At 43.7% G+C, this 18,459-nt stretch overlaps 1 protein-coding gene across 2 annotated transcripts in view; it reads right to left on the bottom strand.

Annotated features, from left to right (window-relative positions):
• Window positions 1-697: 697 nt before the first annotated feature.
• Window positions 698-18,459, bottom strand: part of ACVR2A (activin A receptor type 2A) — a 105,784-nt gene continuing 88,022 nt past the window's right edge. For both annotated transcript variants that reach the window (XM_068245858.1, XM_068245857.1), the window contains 5 exons: window positions 17,667-17,812; window positions 17,448-17,562; window positions 12,540-12,678; window positions 11,057-11,187; window positions 698-8,410 (listed from right to left, as the gene is read on the bottom strand). In XM_068245858.1, the coding sequence (XP_068101959.1) occupies window positions 8,216-8,410; window positions 11,057-11,187; window positions 12,540-12,678; window positions 17,448-17,562; window positions 17,667-17,812 (726 nt within the window). In that variant the 3' untranslated portion in view covers window positions 698-8,215. The remainder of the gene's footprint in view (window positions 8,411-11,056; window positions 11,188-12,539; window positions 12,679-17,447; window positions 17,563-17,666; window positions 17,813-18,459) is intronic.

Below are 18,459 nucleotides of genomic sequence, written 5' to 3' on the forward strand. Positions count from 1 at the left end.
ACATTTCCTGCGCCGTTTTTGCCTTGTACAGCCCCCACTGTCAGACTCCAAGTGTTTCTGCACATTGGTCTTGCATTGAATCCTTCCATACCTGCATATTATCAGAACAGAAATGTGTGAATGACTAGGGATGGACAATGAGATGCAAATAATTTCAAGTTGATGCAGGATTATGCAAATTGTATGCAGCTTAAAGGGAACCTTAACTGAGAGGGATATGTAGGTTTCTTTTTAAACAATACCAGTTGCCTGGCAGTCCTGCTGATCTCTTTGGCTGCAGTAGTGGCTGAATCACACACCTGAAACAAGCATGCAGCTAATCCAGTCTGACTCCAGTCAGAGCACCTGATCTGCATGCTTGTTGAGGGCTGTGGATGAAAGTATTAGAGACACAGGATCAGCAGGAGAGTCAGGCAACTGGTATTATTTTAAAAGGAAAAAATGCATATCCTTCTCAGTTTAGGTTCCCTTTAAAAAAATTGATCACATTTTATCTCAGGATCTGATCTATTTTCAAGCTGCATAAATTTGCATACAAGATTTGCATAATACAGCAACGACTCAATTATTTGCATCTGGTTGACCATCCCTATGAATGACCACCCAACCACAGTGTAGCTACTTGCAGATGACACAGATCACACCACACAAGCCACATCAACAGCCAGGAAATTACAGATTTCAGGAGAATCTCAGATATTAAAACAATAGATTTTATTATTCAAATGACTGTTTGCAGAAGTAACACTCCAAGTACTATTGAACCACTGAGATGTGAGGGAGCAGCAACAGATTAACAACCAGACATTTTTTGCCCCTTTAAAATGTTTGAACAGCAGCTCCTCCCACTTCCTATAAGGGCAGCAGAAGGAAAGTTAAAGGGGTGTGGCTCATAACAACCAATCGTGATTTCAGCTGTCATTTTTTTTATTTATTTATTTACATTTGAAAATGAAAGCAGATAGCGGATTGGTTTTCCTTTATTATACCTAACACCCCTTTTGCATATATTTTAATATCACATCCCCCATTACACTTAGTTTGAATTGTTCCCAGAGTGATTAAGGAGCTCCACCCAAAATGGGTTTCTTTATTTTTAGTAGAATGGGGGGCAGAGATCCTCTTAGGACGGCCATAGGGAGATTTCAGCCTGCTCGTTACAGACTTTCATCTTCTTCACATATTTACTAGAGAGCACCATCAATTACAAATATATACGCAGGAAACTCAGCCTAAGGTGGCCAGGTCAGGAATCCTGCCAATGGGGGACTTTGGCCAAACATGATCCATGTAGGTAGCCCCACCCATGAGGGACCCGTCTCCTATGTCAGTAGTCCCCACCCACAAGGATCCCAGACAACACAATGCCCCACTACCTCTCAAACAGAGAAAGCCATTTTGGGTTAAGTTGTTCTTCAACATGCTAAGCATTCAAACCTGCAGCCGGGGTCACTGTCCGCTCACAGTGAGCATGATTGGTAGAAAAGGTTGTAAAGAAAAGTTTCCTGCATTAGAACACAATACTTGGTTTCTGTAGGTTTACTGTAAAAGTCCAGAAGATGTAAAATAAATGTACTTTGGCATGCACAAATCAATGACACGGCACCTGATGTCCATGCAGTAAAGAGGCAGCCATATTGTGTGCTAAGTTGTCTTCGAGGAGTCAATCTATCCATTCAATCCAGGGCAACGACATCACAGAGGAATTCAACTGCTTCTAAGAAAATGGAATTGGCTGTATCCTCTGCTGAGGAGGTCCTCTATGGAGACTGGATAGGCTGAGCTCTGGTGAAAGGATAGGTTGATTTAAGCTACACAAACAAGATGGCCACCTCCTCATGGGCAGGCAAGGGTGAACCTCAGCTTCTGTTTCTTGGTTTAAGCAGATTTTGGCACCTATGCCCCGTCAAAACACCATAATCTGTTTTTTCTTGTGTTTTTTGCTAGTTTGTGCTAACCATGTCGATATTGGTTACACCACAAAACAAGATTTGCATATTGGAGTTTACATTTCACTAATTGTCCCTGATTTATTCATTTTAAAAGTAGAAATTTGGTCAGATGGAAAAACCTTTTTGCAGCTTTGATTCCGGCTACCTTTACCCAAGTTCAAACTCTAGGAAGTCCCTGCAGTATCATGAAACATACATGAACACTAAACAGCTTAACAACCTCACCTTCCACCACCAGAAACATGGACTTCATTCACTGTCTACATAACTCCATCTATCCCTCCTATTCCACTCTCAGTGCAGGAACTCCTACTGTCAACCTAACTTGAACTGTAAAGACAATTTCCCATTTTATTCTACCTCCATTATCCTCCCCCTGCATAAAATAGAGCATTTAAATAAAATAACATTCACTCAATTAGTATTTTATCATCTCACTAAAATCAACTGTAAAACTGGGAGAGGTCTGGACTCTATTTAGGTCTGCTCTCCTTCCCCATCACAGCTCTATTCACAGGCTAAGGCTACTTTCACAGTGGGATATTGCGTTTTAATGCGACGATAAGCCGCAACGCAAACTAACAATGCAACATCCTAAAAATGTCATAACGCAACTCAATGCCCTGTTATCGTTGCATACAGTAGGAATACAGGCAATGAGAAGTATGCTTCCAGGTCATTACTGAGCATGTGCAAACAGTCCACCACAGTTAACGTGTATAATGCACAGCATGCAGCACTTTCTAATAATGCTACACGTTACACACAAATGCAGCGTGTGCACTGTGAATGTTGCACAGACTTAGAAAATGTTTTAACGCAGACTAACGCACAGCAATACTAACGTGCATCTTTAATGTTGCACTGTGAAAGAGGCCTCAGGATAAAGAGATACTGAGGATTTAACAGACACAGGAGATGAGCAGTTGAGGGACTTTAGACAGCAGTTCTATTCTCAGATAGGTCCCAGGGGTAAGCTTAGATATGCATTATACCAGTGACTCCAGCCAAACATGAGGCCAGAAAAGAAGAACTAATATCTGGAGGAGAGAGGTGACCCTCTTAGTGATTTGTGCATCAGATTTTCTGGTTATAAGAAAAAACATTTTTGAAGGCCAATTGATTTCAGCTTGACCACATGGAAAGCAAGTGTCTGTTTCCAGGGATAGACAAACGAGAATTCGTAATGCTTTATACCCAAAATTTCCACTCTGAAGCAGATGTCACAGGATGTTTTACCAGCCGGGTACTGTTTTTTCTCCAGTCATTTAAAGTGCAGCTTAATTTTCCCTAAGCTACATGGACAGTCAGGAAACAGTACTCCCAATTCCTCAAACTCCCACAGAGTCTCTCTGAAGACATTAGTTGCATGTCAGCAAGTGTATGGGAAACCACAAAGCTCCGGCAGACGCATGCAGATCCGGTCAGCTAATCATTCCAATCAAAGATTGAACAGCCAGAAAAGCAGCCACTACACACAAATGTACAACAGCACTTCAGGCTGATCTTTCACTCCTGCTTTCCATGGGCGTCTTAAAATCGTTCTGTTGTCCTGACATATGCAGGGCCGATGGATCAATACTGATCAACAGCCAATCTAATGATTTTGATTGGACACATTTGCTTATTAGGAGTGAATACTGGCTTGTGTGTTCCAGCACATCAAGTAGAACCATAGCTTTGGGGAAGGGCTGCAGTTTCCCATATACTCACATGGCCATGCGCCCATCCATGTAAAAGCACAACTGTACTGGGCACGTGCAGGTAAGGTCCACGCACATGCCCAGTAGAATGAAGATACTTGTTTATGGCTCTTTTCCTCTGTGCACAAGCACTATGTACTGCACTTGCACATGCCCAGTACAGAGAAGCCCATACTGGGATTGGCGAGCAGCCACAAGAGCACTGCAATGGACTGGTGGACCTGAGGAGGATCTGAAAGAACTCCAGACCATCCAGTAGCTTTCCACTGCTTCAGTATATATCCAATCTTTCCTTCCTCACAGGTTTGCTTAAAAGTACTTAATAGTAAAAGAGTACATATAAACTTCACTTAACTGTAATAAACAGCCATATTGGGGTCTTTCCAGCCGAAGGTCCCTAATGAGGCTGTCTATTGTACTGCCTGAGCTCAGTACTTCTAACTAAATTCTCCTCCTGTTCACAACTTTCACTTGTGAAAGTCTTCAGCATGTTCAGTTTTTGTTTGTTTGTTTTTTTTTATTCCTACCAGATATCCTTCCTTAAAAACGCAAAAATGTCAGGCAGCCAATTAAAGCAGAGCTTACAGCGGCACTTCCTGCGCACGGATGACAACTACCGTGATTAGACTTCTGCCATTATCATCCCATGGCTGCTAGAACTACAAATTAACATCCATCAGCATTTCCCGTTTGTCAGGTATCAGCAGCAACTAACAGCGCCATTCATGCTCATTCTGCACGTAAATTTACTGCCCGTACAACTGTATGGGCATGTTTACATCACTGCGTTGTAACTGATCGTGTTACTCTAACTCACTGCATGAAGTGAGCTTCTGGATAGAGTTTATTCACACAGCACAGACACTAGCAAGGCATGCGTTAAAATGTGCAGTGTATGTATATAGCCAACAATATGCCATGCGCACAACCAAGCCTGACTGCTAGTAATCATGGGAATTGCAGTCGTGTGTCCACCAGACAGTTAGTACAGGAGGCAGCATGAGCTCCTTCCCCTACTGCTAGGAAAGTCCATCACTAGGCTAGAATGATATTAAAAACAATTTTAATATAATCTGCAAGACTTTTTGTAAGGTTTTAATGCAACCCAAAGAACAGAAGGGTCAGCAACAAGTATGAAGGGATTAAAACAACACAAAGTTCCTCTAGAAGACACCTGAACACAACAGTTTGGTTCTAGTGATGGTCATGTCTAGGAGAACTCATGGAGACGCATGTGATTTGTTTGATCAGCTGACAGATTTGCTGTGGTCACATCCTGCTTTAGCACATGATCATGACTAGCCAATCAGAGACTTGCACATCTATCACCAGACCAAACTGATCACATGCTTCTCCATGAGACCTCCTAGACGTTACCATCACTACTCACTACTCTGTGCCTTAGAGTCAGCAGACAAAAACAAGCAGTAGAAACAGCAGTGCCTTGCTGATGGAACGTCAAAGATATCATTTGAAAGTAGAGTTTCAAATTCGTCTAAATGCCCATTCCTGACAGAACCTCTCCAATGCTGCAGGTAGCAGAGGGAGTAGTCTTTTGGTAGCTTCCAAAGATAAAAGTAGCATTCAACCTATACCCCCCCCCCCCCCCCTCACTGGCACCACCCAGACTAAGCAAGAGGTTTTTCCATCAGACCAAAATAATTCCCACAGTGACAAGAAATCTGGAGCTACTGCGAGGAAATATAAACCTGGCAAGAAAGATTGTGAGACCACAGATTTCCCGTGCTGCGCTGACACGATGGCACTGTACGGTTGCAATTCTTTATAGTAAAATGAGGAATTCTGGGTCATGTAGTTTCCTGAGGAGATCTGGAAACAGCCAGTGCGGCCGTTCTCTTAACAGACGTACAACATAAATAAAAAAAGAGAGAAGTTGAGAGCAGAGCTGGGTGTTCCAATGTCAGAGCTTGCAAATAAAGATACAAAAAAGAAAAAAGAGCGACATGGTTCTATTTTCAATGGTTCCTCAGACACAGCAAACCTATATAATACATTAGCAGGGAGGAGTTTTACCTACGTGGGTGGGAGGGGAATACAAGTCAGGGGGGACTTCACAGGAAATAAGATTAGAAAAAAACAAACACTGTTTAGGAATGGTTATTTGTTATGGACAGTAACCTTTCCAGTACAAGAAGAGGCAGCAAGTTTTATTTAACCCTTTAGGAAGGCATTTGAGGGAGGAATCGTCACCAGTGCAAATTAAGTGCTGATAAGGAACCTACTATGAAGGAATCAAAGTACCCGTGTGTGAGAAGCCCCCCGATAGAAGCTGACACACTGACACCCCCTCCCATTCCAAGGCAAGGAGATTAATCTAGTCAGTCTTAGGCTGAGTGCAAGCACAATGTCCAATTGGGAGTCAGACAATGGTACTTTCAAACACAGGAACTTTCTTTTTTGTTTTTACAAAGTACTCTTCATAGGGAGGAGAGCTTAGTGAGCGAATGAAAACATCTGTTACCCTAGTGGGCCAGTGGGAGTCACAGTTTGAGCATAGTAGTCACTGGTCCGCACATCTGCTTAGCTCATCATGGTGATGCGACACCTAGAGGAACCAAATAGTATAGCAGGCTAAGAGTTTCTTAATCCGTTGTGGAAAAAGTGCATCCGTAGCTTAAATAGTTACTGTTAAGTCCGATATAAACAGAGTTCTATCCATTTCCTTCCAGATTTTCCAACTTGCCCCAAATTTCAAAAAACGAAATCTTTATTGACAGTAGTGACTGTCATTTTATTTTTTAACAAGTTGCTAACAGGTTTTCCTATGTTTTTTTTTCCTTAGGTAAAGCATAAAACTACCTGTCCTCTCTTGGTATTTCCTTTTCATTGTCTAGATGTGAAAGCACAATATCGCCACCTACTGAGGGCTACTGCAGCTATGCATTATGGGGTTGCCCAACCAGCCAACCATTCATGGGAATTGTGAATATTTATAGATTGATTGATTAAGGCTTATTCATTTTGGAGCCAGGAGACACTGGGACCGATTTATCAAACCTGATGCAAAGAGAAATAGGGCAGCAGCTGCCAAAGACAACCATGCAGAGTCCTAGCTCTCTACCTGAAAACAGATTGGTGGTTTGTGGGCTACTACAGCCTTATGCTCTGGCTTGCTTTGCACTAGCATTGCTACATAAGCTAGTGTGTGTAGTCAGAAGGAATTTAGGAAGTTAACAGGGCAGCAGCAGTCTGTCCTCAGAGGACCTACACAGATCCAGCTTTCATTAAACTGGTGTTGATATAGCAGCCCCAGTGTATGTTCAGGAAATTAACAGGACAGCAGCAGTCTGACCTCAGAGGACCTTCAAAAGATCCAGCCTACAGACAATCTGGAAATTGCAGGAGACTGACTACAGAAGAGAATGCTGAATGTGGACTTTTCCCTCTACTGTAAGACTCTGGGGATAAGAAGGGTGAGGATACCTCCACGACAGACACACTTGTATTTTCCTAAAGTTTGCAATTCCCGCGGCACCGCATGCGTCTGCTAGCAGCCAGCCTCCTGTGCAGTCAGTGTAAAGAACGTACTGCAATCGACATCTCATACCGCTTCAAAACTAGAGAGGTGTACGGAGGTAGATACTGCAGCCACGATCTTCACACTGAGAGCGGCCACCAGCTCCCCAATAGCATCCGGGGCCTGGCCCCACCAGGGGGCGGAGGTGAGCATTCCCATTCACTCCTGACTTCTCTACTTCCTGTCATTCTACCTGCAGAAATCCAAAAAGCTAAAAATTTTCCTGCCCTGGTGACGCCCTCCTAATGATTCTACAGGTTAAATAAAATCTGCTGCACTTTATACTTAAATAACACAAATAAATTGTGATTACACACAGATAAAAAAAAAAAAAGTTGGGCTATTAAAATTGCTTAGTGTTTTTCTTCTCACTGTATAATTTAAATTTAGAGACTGTGGAACTGAGGTATAGCTTGTTGAAGGAGGTTAACGTACGCTTGGAAGCCTCTTAAAATGTCCCACGAAAAAACAAAAATAAAAAGTTTTGAGTTTTTTTCTGGTTTCTATACACAGAACAGCAGCACAGGAACGTTCACAAGCTCTGTCATATTGGCATTACAATAATCATTTCTAGAAACACAACAGCAAATGCCATAAAAACTGTTACCCTTTTTTCTTTTAAAATCTGAAATGAAATGCTTTGATTTAAAAAAAAAAAAATATTCATAGGATATATATATACACATATAGGTATATGTGTGTATATATACATATATATATTTATAATATATATATATTTATAGCAGTAGTTCACTCATGTGCAGTCTCTCTCTGACGTGTTTTTGTTTTTCTAAAAAAAATAAAATAAAAGGGAGTCCGTCAGCTCTCCGGAGCGGCGTCCTACTTTCTTCATATCCGATTCATTCCGTGAGCCGTCGCCAAAAACCGTTTGAGGGTGGCGTGGAATGAAGGTCCGCCCGGGGCGTCCTGAGGGACGGACACTGCGGCTCGGGACCAACCATTGGTGCTGACAGTCATTCCTGTAGCTTAGCAGCTGTGAGTCTGTTGGTCTCGGGCAAGTATCATAGGCTAGATTCCTTCGGTGGGAAGTCCACGTTGGTCACCATGGTGACCACTGTGACAATGTCCTCTGTGGTGATGATGTTTGTGAGTCTCTGCATCTGGATGATGCGCTCTTCCACGCAGCCCGCCGATAACCGGGCTTCCGCGTCGTGATCCCAGCACTCCTCTATTGTTTCGCACAGCATCGCCAACCCCTGAGCACAAAGAGAAAGGACACGGTTTTATAACTGAGTCAACCACTGCACATAACACTTGGCTAACTAGGAAGGTCAATGAGATGCAAATAATTTCAAGTTGACGCAAATTTTGTATGGCAAATAGAACACGAGTCATTTAAATGCCACTGAGATAAAATGTGATTGGTCCATTTTTTTAAGCTGCATAAGTTTACATATAACATTTACATAATCCTGCATCAACTCGAAATTATTTGCATCTCGTTAACCATCCCTAAGGCTGAAGGTCCATACACATCCAATTTTTATCTGCAGATAACTGGCCAACTTTTACACTTCCATGTAGTATGAGAGCATACCAACACAGTCTGTCCATAGTATTCAAAATCTGTTGGCCCCTCATACTACATGGCAGTGGTAAAATAGGCCAGTCATCTGCAGATTAAAATTGTATGTGTGTACAGAGCCTAACGCACACCACAAGTTACTGCGTTGTCATAAAAAAAAAACCTATGAATATTAGTGTAATTTAGAAACTCTAATCCATAATTGGTGGCTAAATATAGTGAGATCTAATTCTGGTCAAATTAATCTTCATATTTTGTCTAAAGCATCATACAGACATTTAATTTCTGCGACACCAAAATACACAGACTGTTTTGCCGACTTAACCACCCTGGTGTTCTATGGTTTACGCCAGGGTGGCGGCGCAGCAGTAGTTTTTTTTTTTTAAATCATGTAGCTAGCCTAGCGCTAGCTACGTTACAGGTAGCGGCGTATCGGTGGCGATCATCCCCAACACGCAGCTAGTAAAGTGCCAGCTGCGTGTTTAAAAAAAAAAATTTACGAAAATCGGCCAACCAGGGCCTGAGCGGTGCCCTGCGGCGGGTCCGTAACGCCCAGGAGGTTAAAGCAGACCTGAACTGACATGTGACAGTGACGCTACAGCCAGGTCAAATTTTGACTGGCCAACCACTGACCAATTCTATCATTTCCATGTAGTACGAATTTACCTACACAATCGGTTTAATATGAGGCTTGAAAGATAAATCGAATTTAAACCGAAATCGCGATCACCAAGATCACAATTTCAGAATCGTCAAAGCAGCGATTTCTGGGGTCATCATTTCTACATGGGAAGTTTGAAATAGCAGCTTCAAACATACCCAAAGTCCGTGCATGTGTGGCTGCATCCAAATCATGCGCAAAAATGTGCCGGCTGTAGTTTTCCGCAGAATACATCCAAATCCTATAGAGAGATTCAGCTGCAGCCTCCCAAAAGCACAGTTGCCTCGTCAGATTTGGAAATGGAAGCGGCACCTAGTGGAAACCGGCACTAATCTGAAGCAAATTTGTTTTATCTGGGCGAGCAAACAATGCAGATAATTAAAGGACAACTGAAGTGAGAGGGATATGGAGGCTGCCACATTTATATCTTTATAAGCAATACCAGTTGCCTGGCTGTCCTGCTGATCCTCTGCCTTCAATACTTTTAGCCATAGACCCTGAACAACCATGCAGCAGATCAGGTGTTTCTGGCATTGTCAGAGCGGACAAGATTAACTGCATGCGTGTTTCTGGTGTTATCCAGACACTACTGCAGCCTAATATATCAGCAGGACTGCCAGGCAACTGGTATGTTTTACAAGGAAATAAATATGGCAGCCTTCATAGTCTTCTCACTTCAGCTGCCCTTTAAAGAGCCAAGAACAGGTTTCCACTAGGAGCCATGGCCATTTCAGATTCAGCCGCGGCTCCCATTGTGCTGGGAAGACGCAGCCCCAAAACGCTAATCTGCACCATGCACAGCTATAGTGATACTGCTGCATGAAACTGCAGCATACCGTTCAGATTCAAACAGCGGTGCGATCTGGATGGCAAAGCCATTGAAAAGATAGGCAGCGTTTCCACTCCCTTTTTGCCTACGGGGAAATGCTGCAGATTTGTGCTGAATTTAGCACTAGTGGAAATAGGCCCTTCAAAGTGAACCAGAGATGAAGCATCCTCGTGTATTTTACCATATATATCAGTAGGGACATTAGAGAAAACTCCTACCCTGTTCTGTTTCATCCTTTACTGCTCAGCCCGCTTCAGCCCTGATAAATTCCCTGACTGAGCATTCAGTCTGGCTTTGCTCAGGTTATTATAGCCGAGTCATTATAGCAGAGCCAGAACGGGGCAGGCTTGGGCTTGAAAAGACAGAGAAGACAGTCTCAGCTATAATGATTCTGGAGCAAAGCCAGACTGAATGCTCAGTTGGGGGATTTTATCAGGGCTGATAACAAGCAGGCTGAGCAGTGATGAATGAAAGAGAGCAGGGTAGGTGTTTTCTCTAATGTTCCCACTGATATATATGGTAAAATACATGAGGGTGCTTTGACTCTGGTTCACTTTAATGCTGCAAGTCTGTACACAGCTTTACTCTGCCGATATAGTGGTGGTGCACTCTCCCCATGTGGCTGGTTTCCGCACACAGATTCAGAAGCAGCCTATTGATATCCATCGCCTGTGATTCTCAGTATAAATTCGCATGCAGAGACTTGCTCCAAATTACCCCTAGTGAAAACGACCCCTTAGGGTTCCATTAGCACTTGGTACACACACGTCACCACTATGTGCCCTTATTAGCTAAAGAACAGTAAAGACAATCTGACTGGTACTTACTGCATGTTTCTGCCAACACTCCCTTAAAATGGGCCTCTTCTTCTTATGTACAACCACCTCCTGCATGTCCTCCAGCGACGGATGCTGGCCTATCTCCTCCTCAAACGGTAACATGTACTCATCCACAGGACCTGAGGAGAACAGGCAAACACATTACAATCTATAAGCTGGGCATACAATGTTCCAGATGTAAGTAAAGAACACCTGTCATTAGAAGGCTATAGAGGTTGGCTCAAGCAATGAGTATCTAACACTTCCTAAACTTTTGTGAAAAGTGTTTTCAGGTCAGGAAAGCTACTACACCAAATCTTTAAATTGGTTTTAGGTGGTTAAAAAGGTATTCTTATCCAGGGGATAAGCAATACAGCTGTACAAGTAGGGAAAATGAACATGTAGTAAACATGACCCGTACAAAGGCAAAGTTAACTCCTTGGGGACTGCGCAGCACTGCCCCCCAAAAGACCAGTGCCTTTATTTTCACCCATTAGCAGCTACAAAGGAATTATCTGGTTTGAGAGAGGTGTACTGCTTTTGACCTCAGCTGGAAGAACTGGTGCTGTAAATTCTTGGAATGCTTTGATGTCTCTGCTGTGCATGTGCAAGAGCAACAGGCATGGGAGAGCAATTGGCACATCCTACAACACCATCACAAATAAATGAGGAAAGATCAAACTAAGGGCAGCACGGTGACAGTGGTTAGCGCTCTCGCCTTGCAGCGTCCAGCCAGGGCACTATCTGCACGGTTTGTATGTTCTCCCAGTGTCTGCGTGGCTTTCCTCCAGGCACTCCGGTTTTCTCCCACACCCCAAAAACATAGATAAGTTATTTGGCTTCCCCTAAATTGGCCCTAGACTGCGATACATACATAGACAAATCACTATGGTAGGAATTAGATTGTGAGCTCCTCTGACAGACAGGTGACAAGACACTATATACTCTGTACAGTGCTGCAGAAGTAGTCGGCGCTATATAAATACTAAACAATAATCATAAATTATCAGAACTCCCATCAGTAAATAAGACGAGTTTCTGACATCTGCAATGTAAACCTTGGCCCTTGCTAAGTTACGGATTGCATTGTTTGGAAAAGTTTTAAAACTGCTAATGTCCTAATGCTGTGGATGCTTCATTAATTCTGACCAGCATCATGTAGGTTATGTAGCAGATGTGTCTAAAACTATGAAAATATAGCCCAACAGGAAATGACTTTCCATGTTTCGACCTGAATTGCTGCTGCAACCTTATTAGTTGCATCATTTACAAACATTTTTGCTGTTTTAGCAGTATTCATACCCCTTTCAAGGTCTCTGCCGAGAGGAGGACCATGGGGTCAAAGCATTAGCAATGCAAGAACCCTCATATAGCACCAAATCAGCTACTGGTGGAAGCACGTATCTATCTTCTATTTAGATCTGTGAGGATGAGGAGGAGTAACTGTAAGGAAAGGAGGAAGTAGGCGATAGGAGCAGCAGTGAGGACTCACCGTCAGACGCCGTGCAGCGGGACGCCAGCTCCCACAGGACTAGACCAAAAGCATACATGTCTATCCTCAGGAAGGAGTCCCTCTGGAAATTGATAGCACCCTCTAAGACTTCCGGGGCCATGTACCTCCGAGTCCCCACCTGGAACACAAACCATGTGGTCAGGAGCAGCAGAAGACAAATGACTACACCGATTATTCATACATGGTGGAAAAGCATCAAAGTATTAAAATATGTTTCTGCAAAACATCAAAAGCATACTGTGCTGCAATGTATTCAGTATCCCTGTTAAAGCAAACAATACAGGGAGTCCTCCAGAGGCTTCCACCTCACCGGTACAGCATTGTCCAGGCGTGTCTTCCTGTGAAACGCCAACAAGCCCTTATCGACAGCTGGCGCCTGTTCTCGTACAGGAGCGCAGCTGCACTGGGCATGCGCAGTAACACGGAAATGTGCGGGCCGGGGTGAAAACAGCCGAGCCCAGTCGGGTCCTTCTACTTCTCAGGCGCAGGTTATCGACAATCACTTGTTGGTTTCGGGAGGACACAGCACTGGAATGCCCCATTGGGGGCAGGGAGTCAAGGGAAGCGTCTGGATTATCCAGAGGATTCCCTTTATTGAGGAGATTACCTTTTTTTCACTACAGGTACACTTTAAAGGGAACCAGAGACGAAGCACCCTCATGTATTTTACCATATATATCAGTAACATTAGAGAAAACACCTACCTTGCTCTCTGTTTCATCCTCACTGCTAAAAGTGTCTTATCAGCTATGATAGGAATCCCTGACTGAGCATTCAGTCTGGCTTTGCAGGGAATAATTATAGCTGAGTCATTATAGCAGAGCCACAAGGGGGCAGGCTTGGACACCAGAGAAGACGGACTCCGCTATAATCATTCCATAGCAAAGCCAGACTAAATGCTCAGTCGAGGATTCTTATCAGAGGTGATAACAGTCGGATTAAACAGAGAACAATGAAACAAAGAGCAGATTAGGTGTTTAAGGTCATGTTCCCACTGATTTATAAGGTAAAATACATGCGGGTGCTTAGTCTCTGGTTCTCTTTAAGCCTGTTCATGGAACTCTTTCACCAGCACTCAAACAGCACCATGCAGAGAACTGTCTCAGACCACCCATGATATTTGCACCCATGTCTGTCTAATATCCTACTTCACCATAAGTGTTTGCAAAACTGCCTATGTGTATCATGGGTGTGCAGGTCAAGAGCAGAAATGAGCATTTAACAATCAATGTCCCATCTCCCCTTGGCCACTAGGGCCTTCACTCCCCTCGGTCTGCACACACAGGTGGACAAAGATCACTTAATTTCTCCACTTCCTCCGTAAAGCTGCTAGGTGGTGCTGCAGAGTAGAAAGTGGATCGTTTCTCCACTCTTCATTCAAGAACCTGTATTCCCCCACCAATGGGGCATGTCCAATGGCTGCATTTCAGGCCTTTTACATCTAACAGTTTCTTGGCCAACCTTTTGGGTAATCCAGTGTTCTCCCAGAATTTTTTTCCAGCCGGGTGGCATGAAAGAGTAGCCGGGTGGGGCAATATGAGAGAATGCAGGGCTGGTGCTTCTGTGCCTAACTCTGCTTATAGCATAGGAGGAGATGGGCAGATGACAGCCGGGTGCTCACCAAAATTAGCCAGGTGGAGCACCCGGCTAAAAGAGCCTGGGGAGAACACTGGGTAATCGATCAATTATCCGATTGGAAACTGATGAGATGGGAATGCCAAGTCAACATCCACACACACGACGGGTCTTCTGGCAATTTCAATAACTATTCCAGCTCATTACATTAATCTGCTCATCACACATTTACCATATATTCCAGCGTATAAGACAACCCCCAACTTTTCCAGTTAAAATATAGAGTTTGGGATATACTCACCTTATAAGATTACCCCTCCTTTGTACGCACTCCGTCTCCCTGGCCCGCCTCTGCACCCACCTCCTTCTCTGACACCTCCTCCAACCATCTGGCCCACCCCTGTATACCAATCCCTTGGCAGCTCACATCAAAATGATTTTATTATAAAAGAGTTGACATAGGACACATACCGGTAAATGGAACATTTCACAATGATAGCATTACCATACAAAAGTCAGCCAGGCAGTCATCCAAGGAGGGAAAAAGATTACGCTGTGCTGGCAAAGCTTGCAGTAATCCCTATAGATTTTTGTGAGCAGGCGCTCACGTGAGCAGCAGAGCAGCTTCCTGGTTGCGGGTCACCTGACCGTGTGCGCTCCACTAAACAGTGTGTTCCTCTGGCAATCTCTTCCAGGGTGAGCGCGTCATCAGTCAGGTAACATCCCCTCCCCCCCAACCAGGAAGCTGCTCTGTTACCCGCTGGAGCGCCTGCTCGCAAAAATGCTATCAGGATTGCAGGAAGGTTTCACTTAAAACTGAGAGCCCAATGCCTGCTACGTTTCCTTGATGACTGCAGCACCTAGTACCACAATTGAAAGGTCAGCCTGGCATATGTACAGACACCTGGCGCCTGACACCCGACGTAGAAGACAACCCCCGACTCTTCAAATGATTTTTAGGGGTTAAAAAGTTGTCTTATACGCCAGAATATACGGTACTACCACGTCCGATCGATAATAGTGGATCCGAGATAAACTTACTCATTGCATAATTGTGTTCCTTTCATATAGTTTACTAGCTAGCGTTGCCCGGCTATGTACAGTATTTGGCTGGTGTTGGCTCCACCTACTTTTTCTAACCCTAACACTCAATTACTCACTGACCAAGTTTGTGAGCGTTGCAGTCTTTGGTATCTATAATCTGCATTGAAATGAAACAAATCTGATTGGCTGTAGCTCCACCCCCTTTTCTGAATTTCAACCCCAGTCACCCAATAACCAACTGTACCAGGTTTGACGCCTGTGCCATTAACAGTGCAAGAATTGTAGCCATTAACAGTGCAAGAATTGTAGCAATTAAATATTCCCCTTGAAAAGCAACAGGTGAAGTTTGATTCACTTTTGTGGGCCCCACCCACTTTTCTGAATATTAATCCCAGTCACCCAGTGACCAACTATGCAAAGTTTAAAAATCCTGCCAATAACAGTGTAAGCATGGCAGCAGTTTACATTTTCCCAGTGAAATTTGTATTTGTCTCCACCCACTGATGACCCTGCATTGCTCGTGTATGTATTTGACTGGTGTTGGCTCCGCCCACTTTCTAACCCTAACATTCAATGACCAAGTTTGTGAGCTTTGGGGTCCTTGGCATCAATAATTTGTATATTCCCATAGAAATTAAACAAATCAGATAGGCTGTTTGTGGCTCCACCCCTCTCCAGCATTTGAACCCCAGTCACCCAATGACCAACTGTAGCAGGTTTGAGGCATCTGCTATTAACAGTGTAAAAATGGCAGCAATTTAAATATTCCACTTGAAAATCAACAGGTGAATTTTGATTGGCTATTATAGGCTCCACCCACCACCCTGAATATTAATCTCAGTCACTCAGTGACCATCTGGGCAAAGTTTGGGAACCCTGAAATAAACAGTGTAAGAAGGGCTGCAGTTTACACTTTCCCAGTGAAATTTGTTTTTAACTCCACCCACTTTTTGTAACCTTGACACAGTCACTACTCAATGACCAAGTTTGTGAGCTTTTGGGTTCCTGGCATCAAAATTGTGCTAATGGAAGCAGTTTATCCAGCAAAGAAATCTGGCTGTTTTTGGCTCCGTCCCTTTACTGAATTTGAACCCCAAACATTTAATGACCGACTGTAGCAGGTTTGAGGCCTCTGCTATTAACAGTGTGAGAATGGCTGCAGTTTCAATATTCCCCTTGAAAATCAATAGGTGAATTTTGATTGGCTCTTGTAGGCTCCACCTACCGTTCCGAATATTAATCCTAGTCACCCAGTGACCAACTGTGTGAAGTTTGAGAACCCTGCCACTAACAGTGTAAGAAAAGCTGCAGTTTACATTTCCCCATGTAAAAAGTTAGTTTTTGGCTCCGCCCACTATTTCTAATCTTGACATACAGTCACTTAATGACCAAGATTATGAGCTTTGGGGTCTTTGGCATCAATAAGTTGCATTTTACCATTGAAATTAAACAAATCTGATTGGCTGTTTTTGGCCCGCTGCCTTCAGAATTTAAACCCCAGTCTCCCAGTGACTGACTGTAGCAGATGTTAGGCCTCTGCCATTAAGAGTGCATGAATGGCAGCAATGTAACTATTCCCCTTGAAAATCAAAAGGTGAATTTTGATTTGCCGCTGTAGGCTCCACCCACTTCTCTGAATATTAGTCCCAGTCACCCAGTGGCCAACTGTGTCACGTTTGAGAACCCTGCCAATAACAGAATGGCTGAAATCAATCTAACAAATCTGATTGGCTGTTTGTGGCTCCACCACTTTAGTGAATTTGGACCCCATTCACCTAATGACTGACTGTATCAGGTTTGAGGCCTCTGCCACAGTAAGAATGGTAGCAATGTGAATATTCCCCTTGAAAATCAATTTAATTAATACATGGCGCTGCGTGCAGCTGGAAAGGATCAAGACACACATAGTGCACCTAGTGATTGGTGCAAAAGGGCGAACATAATATTTGCATTACACAGCGGTGAGGGTGGGGTCAGCAGACATCAGATGATGCTGTGCCGGATTTCATCTCCTAACAGCTCCATCTAGAGGCAGGCAGTTTTCCTATGTCAGACCATGTCCAACATTGGTTCTATAGAGGAAAATACCAATGCCAGACATGGTAACGTAAAGGGCTGAACCCCCTTTAAGTTCAGCAGCACGGCTGCAAAGCCATCAGTATAGAGCTATTTATAGGGAAGCTGACCCACTTGTGCGTCTGACTGGCCTTAGCACTATCAACCAACCACTTGTTGCCTTTATGATTCAAGGAAGAAACTAAGACCTACCTGACCATGTGTGTCCCCGGCTGATTTACCAGCTTCGAACTTCAGAGCAAGTCCAAAATCTGCTATGCAGGCGGTCAGGTTGTTTTTCAGGAGAATGTTTTTGCTCTTGATGTCCCTACAAGGTGATGGGAGGAAAGAGGAATTAGAGGATTCCAGAGACGCCTACTGAACATGAGAAAGGACTCTGCGGCCTCCTCTGGGTGGCTGAGCCGGGCTTACCTGTGGGCTACGGCTGGCTTATGGCCATCTTTTAAGCCAGGGATGTCTTCATGGAGGTACGCCAATCCCCTGGCCATCGTCTCAGCTATGTTATAGAGCTCATTCCAGGTGACTACATTAGCCTTGAGATAATCTGAGAGAGACCCCTAGAGGGAGGAAATCACACAATTAATACAGAGATTCCAGCATAACCGCAATGCATAAAGCAGGCAATCCCTGCAGGAATCCATCATGATATATTCAACTACTTGACTAAAGTTACAGGACAGCTGAACTGAGAGGGATATGGAGGCTGCCATATTTTGTTGCCAGGTGCTTGGCAGTTCTGCTGATCGTTGGCTGCAGCAGTGTCTCAATAACAACCCTCAAAAGCATGCAGCAAATCCAGTCAGACCTCAGTCAGAAACATTGATCTGCATGCTTGTTCAGGGTTTATAGCTAAAAGGATTAGTGGCAGAGGGATCAGCAGGACAGCCAGGCAGCCAGTGTTTAAATGGAATATGGCATATTACTCTCAATTTCAGTGTACTTTAAACTATACCTCACTCCAGGAGGAAAAAAAAAAAACATCAAATACGATAACAGATTAAGTACGAAAACATCCATGGTAACATTGGGCAAGGACCTGTGCACAACTGGACAGCCAACATTTACAATAAATTGTCCAAGAGGGAAGGCAGATTGTAAGCTTGCAGGGCAGAGCTCTTTCACACTTGTGTCTTGGAAGGTGTTATAAATGTTATTCATCATGTTACTTTTGTCACTGTAATGACCAATTCTGTATTTTGTATAC

The sequence above is a fragment of the Hyperolius riggenbachi genome, chromosome 7 (assembly GCF_040937935.1).
Source record: "Hyperolius riggenbachi isolate aHypRig1 chromosome 7, aHypRig1.pri, whole genome shotgun sequence".
Lineage (NCBI taxonomy): Eukaryota > Metazoa > Chordata > Amphibia > Anura > Hyperoliidae > Hyperolius > Hyperolius riggenbachi.